This window comes from Corvus kubaryi, unplaced genomic scaffold (genome assembly GCF_017639235.1).
Source record: "Corvus kubaryi isolate FWS band 111438036 unplaced genomic scaffold, C.kubaryi_AGA036_p1.0 37334, whole genome shotgun sequence".
Taxonomy (NCBI): Eukaryota; Metazoa; Chordata; class Aves; order Passeriformes; family Corvidae; genus Corvus; species Corvus kubaryi.
Genome location: NW_024581108.1, coordinates 12,075,908 through 12,091,612, shown reverse-complemented (window position 1 = coordinate 12,091,612; position 15,705 = coordinate 12,075,908). Strand labels below are relative to the sequence as shown.

The 15,705-nt window shown below is 41.6% G+C and overlaps 1 protein-coding gene across 2 annotated transcripts; it reads right to left on the bottom strand.

The window, feature by feature from the left end:
* Positions 1-246: 246 nt before the first annotated feature.
* MCOLN3 (mucolipin TRP cation channel 3) lies at positions 247-15,680 on the bottom strand. Of its 2 annotated transcripts, none has more exons than XM_042030310.1 (14): positions 15,387-15,680; positions 12,446-12,675; positions 10,549-10,716; positions 9,859-10,012; positions 9,302-9,386; positions 9,125-9,221; positions 8,419-8,518; positions 6,434-6,546; positions 6,207-6,356; positions 4,148-4,249; positions 3,914-4,036; positions 3,178-3,384; positions 2,687-2,816; positions 247-1,504 (listed from the first exon to the last, which is right to left on the bottom strand). In XM_042030310.1, the coding sequence occupies exons 2-14, from the start codon at positions 12,671-12,673 to the stop codon at positions 1,485-1,487; spliced, it is 1,677 nt and encodes a 558-aa protein (XP_041886244.1). In that variant the 5' UTR covers positions 12,674-12,675; positions 15,387-15,680; the 3' UTR covers positions 247-1,484. The 2 variants fall into 2 exon arrangements, with proteins under 2 accessions (XP_041886244.1, XP_041886245.1); XM_042030311.1 differs by lacking the exon at positions 15,387-15,680 and adding an exon at positions 14,490-14,589.
* Positions 15,681-15,705: the final 25 nt, after the last annotated feature.

The window sequence follows — 15,705 nt, the reverse complement described above, 5'->3', positions numbered from 1 at the left end:
TTTTTAGTGTAAGGTTAAATACCTGAATATTTGTTTCTATGGCAAGTTCTGAAATGCTGTTAAACATCAGCTGGAAACAGGTCCTCACCAGGGTCCACAGGAACTATCATGACTACAGGAAATCCAAGTTCACCCACTCCAGACTCTGTTTCATGCCAGAAATTGCATAGTGCTATTAAAAAACAAAGCTCCTATATTAAGCTGGCAACATATTTACTGTAAAGATGAATACTGACACACCCAATATTTACTGCAGCTGGAAGTGTTTATTGTAGCACATTACAATGTGTAAGCATTCAGACAGAACATGTTTAGTGTCCTCTGCAGCATTATACATTGTCACACAAAGTTACAGCTTGCTCACAAATGCAAGTTCCCTAAAATATGCTTCCCTTCGGTTTTCTATTCTGCTCCCAGAGTGAATAGACTGCAGAAAATAAGGCATCCATTAAATGGTATCACAATCAACAAAGAGTATAAACTAAGTTGTCAAAACTGAATTTTATAAGAGCTAACGTTTCAGACAGCTACTGACAGCAGCAGGTTATTAGGTTGGTAGGAAGCATCCAGTTTCTAAAGTGTGGAGAGATATGACTCCCAGAGACATATCTCCTATGTATTTAACTTAGTTTAGACTTCAGGTTTACAGACTTGTATGCCAGAGAAAGATTTCAAATTTTAAAAAAATAGGTATTTTGAAAGTGCTTTTGTCTGATTTTTCCTTTAAAAACATAATATACAAACACTGTTAAGCTAAAGACTGTAACTGATCCTGCCCAGTGCTCGATATGTGAGAACATTTCTCCACTCAACTCATCCCTCAAACTTCAGTTCAGCCTGGCATATCCCAGCCTCTCTGAGAACAGACCACCACTTACTTCCAGTGGTACTTATGTTGAAAGAAATACTAATTTTATGCTTTCAGCTATATTTGAATGGCTTGTGTATCAACTCACTGTAATGACTCCAGAAACAAATTACACCAAATTTCATAGTATTTATTTTTACTGTGAGTGCAAATAAACAAAAAATGGTGAGGGCTCTAGTGAGCTTTCACTCAATAACAGGTCAGCCATAGACAGATAATGCCTGCAGTACTGAGGGCTAGGTTGGTGTTCAAAGCTGAAATTGTCCAGCACTAGTTTTACTTATAGTTCAAAGTTACTACATTTATATTCTACTCTTATAATTTAGCCAAGTCTCTGAACACAGACAGGTTTTTATGCTCCTGGCATTCTAACACAATTTAACTGAGGAAACAAATAGAATAAAACTAATAAAAACCATCCCCAAGCCCCCTGAACTATCAGTGAGTGTCTAATCAAAAAGTCTGTAAGTTTAGCATAAACTTCTGCCACAGGCTTACACTGCTTTTTGAGAAAAGCAAACTAAGTCTTCAGAGATAAGGTTTTCCACCAGCTCCATTGTCCAGTTCTTGAAGGGTGTGCTGCTTTAAAACCTCCATGATAGGCCCCCACAATCCATTAAATATGTTCACTACAACCTGTATAAGAGAGGAGGGGGAAGTTGTCAGGTACATGCATCAAAACAATAGTTTCACTGTACAAGGAGCCTTAAAAATGCAACTAAAGTATTACTAATTTGACATTCATTGATAAGAAACTGCTATGAACCAGCAGAAAACATTTTGAACATGAGACTGGTCTCCTGGATGCCTGATCACCAATGCACATTCAGTAGCAAAATTATTACATCCCCACCCTCTCTCCTTATGCTGGCTTTCTTGTCTGGTTAAACTGAGAGGTGTGTGCAGAAAAGGAAATATTAACATGTCCACACCCTTTACCCAAGAGCAAGATGCCCTGCTCTGCTTCATCCCACACTTTTATCTCCAGTAACACACTCGGTCAGAATAGGGGATGGCTCACAGCAGGCTCTGTCATCTCCCTGCTCCAAAAGATGTCCCCATCTCCTCCCTCTCATAAATATATTCTGTCAGGCATATAACAATACAGCCCACCAGAAAAGCCCAGTACCAAGGAGTTGCAAACACCTTTGATCTTTTTAATCAAGCAGCAAATATTTTACAGCTCCCCCACCAAAAGGCTCTTCAGCAAGGAAGACTCAAGAGCTGCTGCCAGCCAGGTTAAATATAAACCATGTATCCTGCAATCAATATTCCTGAAGAAACACAACTTCAAATAACTGAAGCATTTTCTCTCCATAATGGAAGTTAGGCAATGTTTTCCAAGTGCTGTGATAGTATCTTAAACTGCATGCTGTCTTAAAACCTTGACAAGCTGATTTTCTCCACAAGTTTCAGGCCTGTTACCTGCACGAGGTGTCATTAAAAAGTGGGTAAGAGAACACTGAGTTCTCTAAGTCCTGCCTGTTTCAGTGAGTACAGGAAATGTTAATGCTTATGCATTACACATATGGGGTTCCCAAGTTACTGTGTATATATCTAACTTCCTGTATGATTCTTCACATGTTAAGCGATTCTTAATTTGGAAATTCCCTCACATCTTCCAAGAAATTTGTTGGCTGCAGATATTTTGCTGAAGTGCTCTGTTCATTAGAAATAGTTTGGAACTTTTGCGTGGGTTTTCCCCCCAACAGCTTCCCCCAAAATTTAAGTACTTTTCATGAACATTGTACCAGGGACATTTTGTAGTGTGTTGCTTTTGCATATACCTTAATAGATAATTTTAATATAGTTACATACCGTTACAACAACAGAAGAGAGATGCAGAACTTTCCTCCTCTAACCTGTACTTCCCAGAGTTTGGTGAGTCTTTGCACTGTGATACAAATCTCTGAAGTTCTGTCTCTGGAAAGCCATCTTGCTGGTAGTGCTAAAAATTGATACTTAGTTAAACCTTTAACAAGGCTAAAACCCACAATAACCCAAACTCCCCAGACTGCTTTTCAGACACTGCTCAAGTCTGAAATTAGAAGATTCACAGAACCTAATGTGAAAATACTGCTTTTTAGTAGATATTTAGCTTCCATTGGAGAAGAGAAACAGAGAGACTTTGAGAAAAACAAAGTAGAGAGGGATTAAAAACTGTCCTGTCATCACTTCGCACTCTCAAAAGTAGTCATTATGTTTATTCTTTAGATTGGCATGCACTGCGAGTTAAAATATTGAGGGAGATTTGAGTTTTGATAGCACCAACCTTGCACTGTTTTTCCAAATGAACAGTCTGTGCTTACCTTGACTGTTTCATACGTATCTGTAATGAGCGCAATGAAGAGACTCAGCACCATATAGATGAACAGGCTGATGAAGGAGTAGAGGTAAATCCTACTGAATAACCAAACCAAGTAACTTTTCTGCTGCATTTCTGCAAAGGTGGCAAACATGTCATCTCCATTGATCAATGAAAAAAGGCATTCAGAAACCATGTTCAGAGTGCGAAACTAGAGAGGAGGGAAGAAGACAAGGATGTGTCACTGCTTTATGTGGACTCAAAGACTCTACACAACATGAAAAACACACAGCTGATGACTGGCTACCTCAGATCTCTTCCTACACCTAGGAGATGACAAGGTGCAAATAGTAAAATATCTGAGGAACAAGCAAAGTTTGTCACCTCCTATACACCTGCACATTCAATTCAGATAAGCAAATTTCTCTTTTAAGAGGGATAAGCATAATGTCTCCAAGATTTTAGTCTGATACCAGCGTTCTGCAAAATGGAAATTATTTCTTAAAATATCAGCATGTGATTGGGAGTCACAGCAGCTTCCACTTCTGACTTGGAGCTTTCATAACTTGAGGAAAGTCTGGTTGAGTCACGGAAGTCAGACTCCTCAAACAGAGCAGCATCATGTTGAAGATGCACTATTTTTACATTAAGGGAAGCCTTGACATGGAGAACTAGAAAACAACAGTAGTAATCTCTCATTCTTTTATTCAAGTTGCCTTTTTTCACGGTCAGTAGATCACCTTCACATGGTATGGTCCCAGTACAATCCATCCACAGAAACAATAGCCCAGGTAGATCATAGCAGCACAGCAGCAGAACCTCATTACATTGGGTAATGCTGCTCGCAGTGTTAGGATGAGAAGCTGCACAAAGCAATGCAAACAGTTAGAATTCAACCAGATACTTCTTCCAGTCCTCTTACAGCAACAAACAGAATAAATACCAACAATATGAAGATCTCAGGAGATCCTTACATTATACTTCTGAAAGAAACCTAGGTAGCGAATGACTCCAAGCCAAACAAGCATAGTGGATATTCCTAAGAGTATGCTGCAGACATCATAACTTGTCAGACTCTGAAGAAAAGCAAGAGAAGAAACAAAAAAATAAGAAAGGAAAAAAATTAATTATTGTAACAACCAGGTTTTAAATTATGCCTCCCATTACTACAAAGATTGGTTAAGAAACATTTTTCCTTTGGCAAACTCTCCCAATTAGAAATTCGTTTGAGGCAATATACATTAGAGAGAGGTCCCACCAAGGAGCAGGGACACTTTCAAGTGCAACTCATTTCACATGCCTTAGCACATGGCTGTTTGTAAAACAGATTCTAACAAGATAAGCTTTATTTGCAAGGCCAAGAGTGCAGGTGCACTGCAGAAGCAGAGACACGCCCTCTGTACCTAGCTCACTGAGATCTGCAGTGACACTGCAAACATTTTTATGCTGCTTCCAGACTTGCATCAACTGCTTCTGGAATCTGCATTGACAGATTCCTCAGAGCATCTTAGGAATCTCTGCACTGCATCCCAATGGAAAGTGTAGACATGACACAGAGCAGAGAAGGTTCTTCCAGTATGTAGGAACAGCTGTTTGTAAAAATTAGCATGGCTTGTCAGCATTGCTCAGATACGTATTCAGGAGGATCTTGTTAGGTACTTGGTAACTATAAGGTATAGAAAGCTATCAAGGAGAAGACTAATTAGCTTCTAATTAATTCTAACCAGAACTTATCTTTATTGGCACTCTGCTGTTTTTTCCACCTATACATACTGGCCTGTTTTCATCCAAGTTAGCATATATTGTGTTCCTGAACTGCAGCTCCACTCTGAAATGGATAGTGACAGCTTACTTTGAATAAGAAGTTTTCATTATTTTCTGGTTTTATTCTCGTAAGAATGAAATATAAATAATAGGTATTGGCAGTGGATATTGGCTAATCTTTTCTGTCAGCATTATTCATTTAGAGCTTGACAAGAAACAAGTTTAGGCTACTGTAATGTGAATTTGTTATTCAACAACTTTCATACAGTAACATGGAACAAGATCTTGTTATTATGGTCCACAAGGCTTGCAAAATGAAGTGAATGTGCCTGTAGAGAGGAGCTTTAGTAAAATACTCTTTTAGAAAAGAAATACATATAAATAGATGTATTTATAAGATACAGGAACCCCAAATGCAAGATCTTATTCCAATCTTGTTCTCTTCTTTGCTTCACCCAAAGCAGGATGGAGCTATCTCTTATCTTAGCCAACTTCCTCACAACTTCTTTCTACTCTCAGTGAGTTTATAGCTCCTACGGAAAGACAATTTGTACAGGGTGTTTGTGATAGTCAAGCTGTCAGCAGATGGATTTCAGACCCATCCTTTCATCACTACTGTCCAAAGTCCCCTGTGTTGCAATGTCACACTTCAAAGTCTGCTACAGATTTTGTGAAGAACAATATTATCTGAATATCAGAGTGCTTCAGGCTAGCAAATTATAATAATTTTTCTTCCCTAGTTCTGTAAAACAATGTTTTACAAGTTTTGAGTTTTGTCCATATCAATTTTATTGTAGAAAGTGAAAGCCCAGAACCTGCTGTGGCTGACTGTTATGTACATGCTGGAAAACAGGAGCTGGGAAAGCAGCAAAGAGACGTTTAAGGAGAGAGACTCTGTGCTAGTTAAACACTTGTAAACAGAGTTCCAAAAGTTTGATGCTAAATTTGAAAAAAACCATCAAATGAGCAAATGCAAATGAGGAAGGGAAGAAGTCAACAGTCAAACTTTCAGAGATTAAGTTCATTTTATTTCTCAGAGTCAGAGGGAGCAAAGATAATTTGGAACTACAATATAGAGTGGTATTTGGATGTCTTAAATATTGCTACTAGAAACAGCATGCATGAGTTGCAATTCTGGAGGAGAAGACAGAGTTTTTAAAATTTCATGCCCCTCAGAAGCAAGTGCAGCCAGCCTAAAGTTCTCTGAGAGATTTAAACCTAGGTGAGACAGAAACAGTTTTGCTTCCATCTGACATGTGAAAGGCTTACCTTAGCTTGTATCTCCATCTTTAGAGTTGATCCAACAATAGTTAAGACATCGCTAACCATAATCAGGATGTACCATCCATTGACAAATTCCATTTGATCACTGAAAGATACTTCTTTCTTATAATAATATAGGAAAAAGCTTACAAATTCCTAGGGGAAAGGAGGAAAGAAAACAGTTAATCAGGCTTACACAAGACAAGGTTTTCCAAAGAAGGAGTTATACCCACCCTTTGGAGCCAAATTCCTTTAATCACTGATCGAGTGCAAAGGATCAATGAAGCCAGACAAGTCAATATGACAAAAGCATCGAAGATCATCATGTAATGAGTGTTCTTCTGTACTGCAAGAACAAAAATACACATGTTTATAGTGCATTTAATCTTGCTGACTATCTTGAGTATTGAAGTAAAAATCAAGATGTTAACTATATTTATACAACAGAATTAAGAAAAATCTTAGCATTTTCTCCCCCAAAAGTTTATTTGACATATTTTCATAAGAGACACAAGTGCATCTGCACTACAGATACCACTTCTGTAAATTTCGGAGGGTTGATACCACATCAAAAATATACCAGAGTGTGGGTGCTTCTTACAACCCTGCAGAATCAGAGGTGAGAGTTAATAATTTTACAGGGACTGAAATGGCCTTTGGAGTGATAGAACTTCTCAAAAAAATTTTAAACAATCCTAGGAACTTTATAATATGTATCTTCTCTCTCAGAGCAGTGTTTGACAATCAATTTTTCCATCCTATGGCAGTGCAGGTAATTTGTATTACTGCTCAGCTAGCCAAGATCAACATTGAATTAGACATGAGTTCTCCATCTCTTATGTTACTAAAATTCACATTCTTGATCATCCAACATTAAACATTACACCGAATCTTTTTGTTTGTTTCTATACTTAGCATACAGCTGAAACTAGGTGAGACAGTATAAGGATTAGATTTTTAATGCTAAAAGAATGGTGGTTTGAGAAAAAAAGGGAAAATCATACAAATAAGTGCTACACTTGCAAGAACATGCACCAATTCTACAAAATAGGCTGCTGAAGTTCAAGTTGACTTCACGAACTGCACTACTCAGCAAAAGCCCGCCCAGTGCTTCCTTGTTACACTGCTGCCGTTTAAGTTGATTTTGCCATGTAGTGCAGAACAGCAGCAAGTTGTTATCGCGCAGCTGCAGCCAGTACCTTCGCACCGTTCCCTGGATTCCAGAGCACAGCGGCGGGCATCCCGGGAGGCGGTTTCCGAGCGCCCGAGGCGCTGCGGCCCCGGCGCGGACCGTGCGGCGGGATCGGCGGCGGCCCCGGCAGCGCCGCCTGCTGGGCACTGCTGGCACGGCAGCCGGCGAGCCCAGAGCGCCGCGTGCCGAGCCCTGGGATGCGCTTCGTTCGACCCCCGCAATCAGTTTCAGCCTGGATCTTTACAAAAAGTACCAATTCTCCTTTTTCACTATCCGCTCTTCATTCCCTAACACAGGCATAGCAACGGGGAAAGTGCCAAAGTAGAAAAAAGGACCTAGGTCATCCTATTGCACAGCAGAATCTAAAGTCCTGGAAACTTTCTGACTATCAAAGAGATTATTTTTGCTAATGAAAAAAGATGATGTTTTGACCAGGCCAAATAGCTGCCAACAAAGTTGGCTCACTCTTGTGAGTCACTATATAAGAAATTTACCACAATGTGCACCCCAGTCATAGCCAAATACAGGGCAAATGGCATTTAAGCAACAATAAGAAGTGTTTCTAACCATTCCACTCCAGCAAGCCTTAGCAACAGTGCTTCCTTATCTTTCCTGGTGCTAAAAGTCCTGAAATAAGAGTAAATCAGTTTCAGTTTTCCACCACTATCGTGCGTCCTATTGCCTGGCGCTAGAACAGTTCCAACCCTGCGTTAAGAAATGAGCAGCTTAGGTTCAATAGCAAAAGATAGAAGGATTTACAGTGAGGCACGGAAAAATTTGGGTTTGACATTATCAATGGTGCAAGCCTTGAGAACTGCTACAGAAAGTAATGGTGTGGCTGGATTCCAAGGATTTCAGATCAGAGGTTGAAGAACAACAATTTCTTAGAAAATCAGAGTTAGAGTGCATGTACTAGAGATGGTATGTCAATGGTGCCTCACCTTTTAATAAAGAAAAAGGTTAAAATACATTGTGCTACTGGCCAAAATTTTGGCATGAAAATTTGAACACATTTATGTCACTTACTTGATCCAGAAACATGCCAGTCCTTACATTCCCGGATCGCTATGTCATTGTCTAGACTTATTTTAATTCTTCCACTGTGTGCTTTATTATCAAACACAATCTGTATTTAAAAAAAAAAAAAGAAAAACCATGCATGTCTTTATAAAGTTAAACAATTACATATGTAGGCCACTGTATTGCTAAGCCTGCATAACAATGCAGAATAATTCTCCTAGGGGAGAAGTTACAAAACTTTTTTAAGCATAAAGTAATTCCAGTATCTTCAAATAAATGCTGTCAAAATGAAAGACAAATCTGGTGTATTTCATGTACTTGCCACGAATTGCTTGATCAACTAGTTACTAGGTGAAATTATTTTAAACTACATTCTCATTCCTCTATGATCTGAAAACAACCTTTCCCAGAAGCATCTCTCCAAAGAGAAGAGATTTACACTTTCATTATACTTCACGTGGATTAGAGCACAAGTGGCTGTAAGCCAAGCAAGTACTTCAGGACCGCATCAGGAGCACTAAAAGCTTAACCTTCCACAGTGGCAACTGCTGGTTATTTACAGAGTACACTAAGCTCTAACAGAGTAATCTGGCACCACTGACCCAGCAGTACTCAACACTCTTCAGAAAATATCTGTGCTGACTGTGTGCAGTAAACCAGCAAGTTAGTTTCTGGTTTTGAACAGAAGGACACAGGGCAGGCTTCCACATACCCTGAGAGTGAAATCGTAGCAGTCAGGGAGCTCGTGGTGACGAACAGTCTGGAGGTTGATTGCCTTCAGATTGAACCTGAGCTGCACTGCCACCAGTCTGCAACAGAGCTTCAGATTAGCCTTTCACAGGGAAAAGGCACCAGTACCCCAACACAGGAGGGGCTCATTCCTCCTCACCTGGGGAAATCCAGAGTGAAATTCAAATTGTGCTTTCCCATTGTTGTGTTGTCTAACGAAGTAGTTGGCTCAATGTACAAGCAGTCTGGAATGGATAAGGACTCACAACAATATCTCATGGATTATCAGGTTGTTTAACTGTAATCTGCCTGTCCCACTCCCGAGGCTGTTATGAGCTGTTGGCTATACCAGACAAGATAGCACGCTTGAGTGAGGAGTCATCTGAGAAGCCAACTGACAAATACACTGGCTTCCTTGAACACCAGCCAAGTTATTCATCATGAATTCACAGGGAACGCTCCTGAAAATTAGCCCCAAATACTTGTATTAGATGGTCATCAGTCCTAAAGGCTCATCACTTCTTTGTGGCATTAGACATTGAAGGTGAGGGCTAGAGGTTTGTTACACAGTACTTTTCTTACCAGTTTTGGCTGGTAGTAAATTCAATACAAATTATGTGATAAGACTATACAGTACTGTCAAATATTTTAAAGAATTTATCAAAAATATAGGGTCCCTCCTCCCAAAGAACCAATAAAATAGATTAGGCTCATCACCAGTCACAATCTCTGGGTCTATATCAAAGGTGTCGTTTCCAGGACAGATGATTCCTCGCTTGTAGAACTGCTGACAGACAGCCAGAGGTGTCTCTTCTTCTCCCCTCTTCTCATATGCATGATTTCCAACAGAGATGTTGGGCAACTGGAGGTACTAAAGTTCAGAACAAACAAACCAACTTAAATGGCAATAAAGCTGTTTGTCTCTGAGAAAAAAAAAACAAAACCAAAACAAAACAAACCAAGCCCAGATGAGTTTGGATCTGTTATAACCCATCTCTTTTATTTCAAAGGTCACCTAAAGAACTGTGAAACCTAAGCCACACAACAGCTGAGTCGTTAAATATTTTAAAATATTTGACAAAAACACTTAGTACAGGATTTGGATCTAAATACCTTATTGCTTATTATGTTTTTCTCTTTACAATCCTTACTAGAAAGCCTAATTTCTTACTTGCAAAGAATTTTGGCTCAGATCCAAGGAGTACTTTTAGTGTACACTTTTACAGTACTTTTACTAGTACACTGATTAGCTTTAATGATGTCACCACAGTACAATGCTCCAGCAATGACAGAAAACCTAAATGAGTTGATGCTTTAGTCTTAAGCAATTGACACAGAAGTTCAATTCAAGAAAAGGTACCAGGCAAAGATCATATATATTGTACATATTGCAGCAACAATCCCTACCTGGTTTATTGCAAAGAATATCTGGTCATAGACATCTGTTTGTGTGTATACAGCATAGGTATCATCCATTCTGTCCATATATCCTTTCAAGAAGAGATGTTTGAATGCAACAGTGTTCTCTTCTTTGAAGGCAACCACCATTTGATTGCTCAATCCAAAAACCACCAGCTGAAAAAGACATTTATATTTCCTCTTCAAAGACAAAGTTGGCTTCTGGATTAATATACGAACCCTGTCTTATGAACAGCCAGTGTTTTGTCTCACTGGTAGACATGGCAACTACATGCAGGCTGCTCCATTTCACAGCTAGCCAAATGAAAGTTTGACTTTAGGGAAACAGTGGGTTTCGAGTATGTGCCTTTAACATGCTTACAGCATCTTGGCCAAGGACTTGAATTTTTACAAAGAAAATGATACCATCTCAAGTTCAAGCTCCCTATATACTGTTACACATGCTTTATTAGTTCAGCCTGGCGTCAACTGACTTCCCCTTGGGGAATATCATTGTTCCTCAGTCAAAAAGGCAGGACTAGACTTAACAAGACTCCCACTTTGAAGTCCTTACTCCAGTGCACAAAAGGCAAATTGAGGACAACTCAGGAAAACAAAGATCTCCCAATCAAGTTTCAGTGAAAAGCGCTTGAGAATAACTGACCAAAGCTCTGCTTGTAACAGGATAATACCTGAAGCTGGTAAAAAAAATATATTGCAACCATTCGTGAAAAGTGAGCACAAAACTCTGTTAGCTACTATCCAGATTGGGAAAAGTTTCTAGAAGTACATGATGTATTCTTTCTGGGAGCTCACAATTCTCTTGACTATTGTGTCAAATCTCGTGTCAGGTGTATTGTGAAGAAACTCATCAGAGATGTCTGAATCAGTAGTCTACAGATTAGTTTTATGGCCATGGTGCAAACTGGATATGCAGATTTGGATGAGGGTAACTCAGTTACAGAGATACTGGAATGCTCTGTAGGCAAGCTCAGTGTGCTCGGCACACAGGAACACACCAGCAAACCAACAGTGCTAAGACTGAATTACTTACGGGCAGATTTTCTCTGAAAATACTAAATCAGCATTAGTTTGTTTCTTATTTGGATTCTTCCATCATCAAATTTTACTTTCAGGCGCAAAATGGGAGAGATGGAAATCAGAGAAGGACGGCACATTTAAACACAGAGCAGTAAGGGACACAAACATGCTCCCAGATGCACAGCAGGAGAACACTAATTTCTGCAGTTTCTGCCATCATTCATGCAACCATGGAAAACATTCTTTTCTATACATGTACTGTCATAGCACAGGCACAACCATAAAGGGAAATCACATGTGGGCAACTCTGAAGGATCATCATCTGAGGCATTAGAAAGGTTTTATGAAACACCTTCTTCTGCCTTAACCACAGAACTTTGAGACAAGCAATTGTGTTTTGGGCAGCAGATAAATGTGTTATATGAAATCTGTGGTGCAAGGTGGGTGAGAGGAACAGTGAGGAAGAATTTCTGAGGTTTTTTTCAATGCAAAAGTTTGTATGCCATATGCAAGATATAAGCGAACATCATGAAAAAGTCACCAATTTCAGTTCTTATCACTGTGATATTGAAACAGAAGTGACTTTTCCTTCCCTCAAACACAACAGTGAAGCAAGTATTGTGGTAACAGATGTGGTTGAGCCCTTAAACACGGTTCCTTTCATCTGTACTGCTGGAAAGCTATTTTTTTTCAGTCCATCATTTTAGGAGAAAATTATGCCACCTGAGATCTAAGCTACATATATGCAAATAAGATAATTTTGCAATCTGTCCTTTCCCTTCCTCTGCACTGCACCATGAATAGCATGTCACCTGCATTCATGTGACTGCCCACATGCTGAGTCCCTGCTTCCATAGGTACTCACCTGAACTGTAACCATCACTATTTTGAGTAACTGAATCCCAAGTTTCCAAGGCTTTCTGCCCCGGGCCCAAAATTTCTCACATGGGTTCATGAAGAAAAATTTTAACTTCCTTCTAAGCTGGTCTTCCAAAAGCCCCTCCTGTGATACTGATGAGTGTCGTTTGTAGCTGCAAAGGTTTTCATCATCATGAGCACTGCAGCTGCTCACAGCCACTTCAGGATTTTCCATTTCTGAAAAGAAAAGCAGTCCTTGTCAGTTGAAAAACATGCAAGCATCAATATAGTAGCACTAGATCAGTCTGCACTGACAACCTGGACTCCAAAGACATTATCTTCTGTGAAAGGCACTTGCACTTTACACTGAATTTCAGACCTTTCTCATACTACTGCACATATTCTGCAGAACTCCAAGAAAAATTTGGGCAAGTTCTTAAATTTGCAGCTAGGCTGCCAGGACATTTATTTAATAGTGGAATTTCTGTCCATTTGGAATTACAGGGTGACTTCCTGAAAACATCTTCCTCTCTCACTTAACAACAGCATTATGTGCAAGACGTCCTGACTCAAGAAGAGCACCAAAAGCCTCTCATGAGCACTCACTCTTCTGGAAGAATTATCTACTGCTGTAGATAGTATTTTCCCCCACGCCTATGTCCAGTCCCTGAAAGAAATGGAATTTTCGAGAGAGGCAGCTGTTTTCTCGTATGTTACTATTAGCATTGTTCACTCTTAGAAATGGAAATGGAGCATGACAAATTGCAATTCAGATAAATTACCTGAGAGCATTAACTTGTCATTTGGCAGGATGATGTGTTTTTCTTTTGCCATAAAAGACCCAATGCAAACCAACAGCGATGATGAACCAAACAAAAAGATCAAGAGGTAACTGAACTGTGATTAGCCAAAGAGGCTCACATTTGAGTTGAGTATGAAGGGAAAAGATTAGATGAGAACCTTATAAACACATTTTGAGACAGTACTCTCCATAGTATTCAGCATATTTAGATTTTGATCTGTTACTAAATTCACTGACTCCCAAACATTTTATAAAGGCTTTATAAAATATTCAAGAGTTAGCCAGGAACATTTATTTCAGATAAAAGATTGGTGACATTAAGAACAGAGAAGACAGCCTAGGCTGTCAATAAAGATATGCCTTATTAGTTTATTTTTGATTTCCAGAAAAATAGTTTTTAAATAGCACAAACAAAAAATCATCATCAAGATTGATTTTTAAAAATGTCCAGTCACATCCAGTTTCCTCCGGCAGCCGCTGCACACAGCAGAACAACAATCTGCTTCAGATGTGATTTGAAACCTTCAATTTCCCCAATTGTCAGGGAAGGCAAGAAAAGTTTTGAGTCAGCAGTTTAACAGTAAAAACAGGCCCATAGAGAGGCTTTAAAAAGTTCAGCTCCTGTTTTATCAGACTTCCATTGTCCTGCAGGATACAGTACAGTATGCTGTGATTTCCACTCATCTTTCTTACAGCTGACCCAGCACTTCTAAAATTAAGCCCTACTCTGACACTGCAATAGTCCTATCAATATATGTGCTGGATAAAAAAAAAAAAAAAAAAAAAAAAACCCAAAACACAACATAACCAAAAAATAACCAAAAACCCCAAACCCACTTCTGGCCCTCTCGGTGGGCATGAGGCGCCGTTCCAGCAAGCGCAGCCCCGTGCTCCCCCACGACCCGGGCGGGGGTCTCGGCAGCCGGGCGGTCACAGCCGGGGCTGTCGCTGCGGGCCGGGCCGGGCCGGGCGGGGCTGGACCCTTCCCTCAGCCGCCCTCGCCTTCCCGGCCGCTGCAGGCGGCCCTCGACACCCACGGGCTGCCGCAGCCTTGCGGATGGCACAGGGGCTGGCGCGGGAGCTGCCTGCAGCCGCATCTGCGTCGCCAGCCCCGGCCGGGCCGGAGAGCGGCAGCCGCTGCTCGCCCCGGGCTCGGCGTCCCTTTGCTGTGGCACCCCAAAGGCGAAGGCTGCGGGGCGAGGGCGCGCCCTCCGCCCCCTCTCCCCCGCTGTTAAAGGCTCCAGCGTACCTGCCGCCGGTCCTGCCGCGCCGGCCCTGCCGCTCCCCGGCCTCCGGCGGCTGCTGCTGCCGCGGGGGCGGCCGTGGGAGCGCGATGCCCGCAGCCCGGTGCCCGCAGCCGCCCGGTGCCCGCAGCCCGGTGCCCGCAGCCGCCCGCCGCTCCCGGCTCCGCTTGGCTGGGCGGGGGAGCCGCGGCCTCCGCCAGCCCGCCCCGGCCCCTGGGCTGGGCTGTGCCGGCTGTGCCGTGCCGGGCTAGGCTTGGCTATGCGAGGCTGTGCCGTGCCGTGCACACCGGCACACGCGACCTCTGACACCTTGCGCTGTACATCTCCCTCCTGCCGCACGTGACGGGCGGTTCTCCACACTGTAATACACTTCCTATAGCATGATAATGCCGGCTCCAGATTTATTGACCTAGGCTTCTCCACCAGGGGAAATAATGCTTATGATATAAAGGGCTGTGTCGCACTCGTCATAAAAAATCCCCAAACAAACAAAAAACAGCCCCAAAAATCCTTTTCAGGTCACAGAACTGTAGTTATGTAGGGCAGCAAGTGGTAGAGTGGATATGCTTAAGTCATTCCACTTATACACAATTAAGCTATTAAAGTTATTAACTGAACTTCAAAGAAAACGGAGTCCTGCCTTGGGTGTGTGCCAGTCCCACTGCACTGCGTAAATGATCCCTTTGGCATTGCTGCGTGACAAGAGGATACACCTCAGGCTATAACTGTGTACAGTCTTCAGCTGCCTAATTCGTGCTGCAAGTACCACTCTGAACACTCGTATAAAAAGAGAAGGTAAACAAGGCCAAGACCAAAACAAGGAGAGTAGCAGGCATTTTAAGAAAGGGAACTTCCTGGCTGTATAGATTAAAACGGAAGACAGAAGGAACCCTCCTCCTTACCGTAAGAAGGGGTGGATGGACCTCGGAGTGGCACCAAGGACCAGCATTGGGTGCTCCGCACAGAAAGAAAGATACTCCGGGGCTCCTGTGCTTTACATTGCAGCAAGGCAAGCTAAATTATTTGTATGCATCTTAAATATAAAAGATACAAAATACAAATCTTCATATTAACAAACAGCATCGAATCGCTTAGATTCCAGCTGGAGACAGCCCCAGCACTGCCCGGCAGACAACACCGAGGCGGTGCCTGGGCTGGGGTGCGCGGGTGGCCCGGCTGCAGAGGGGACTGCCGCCGCCTGCCGCCTACAGACCCCATCAT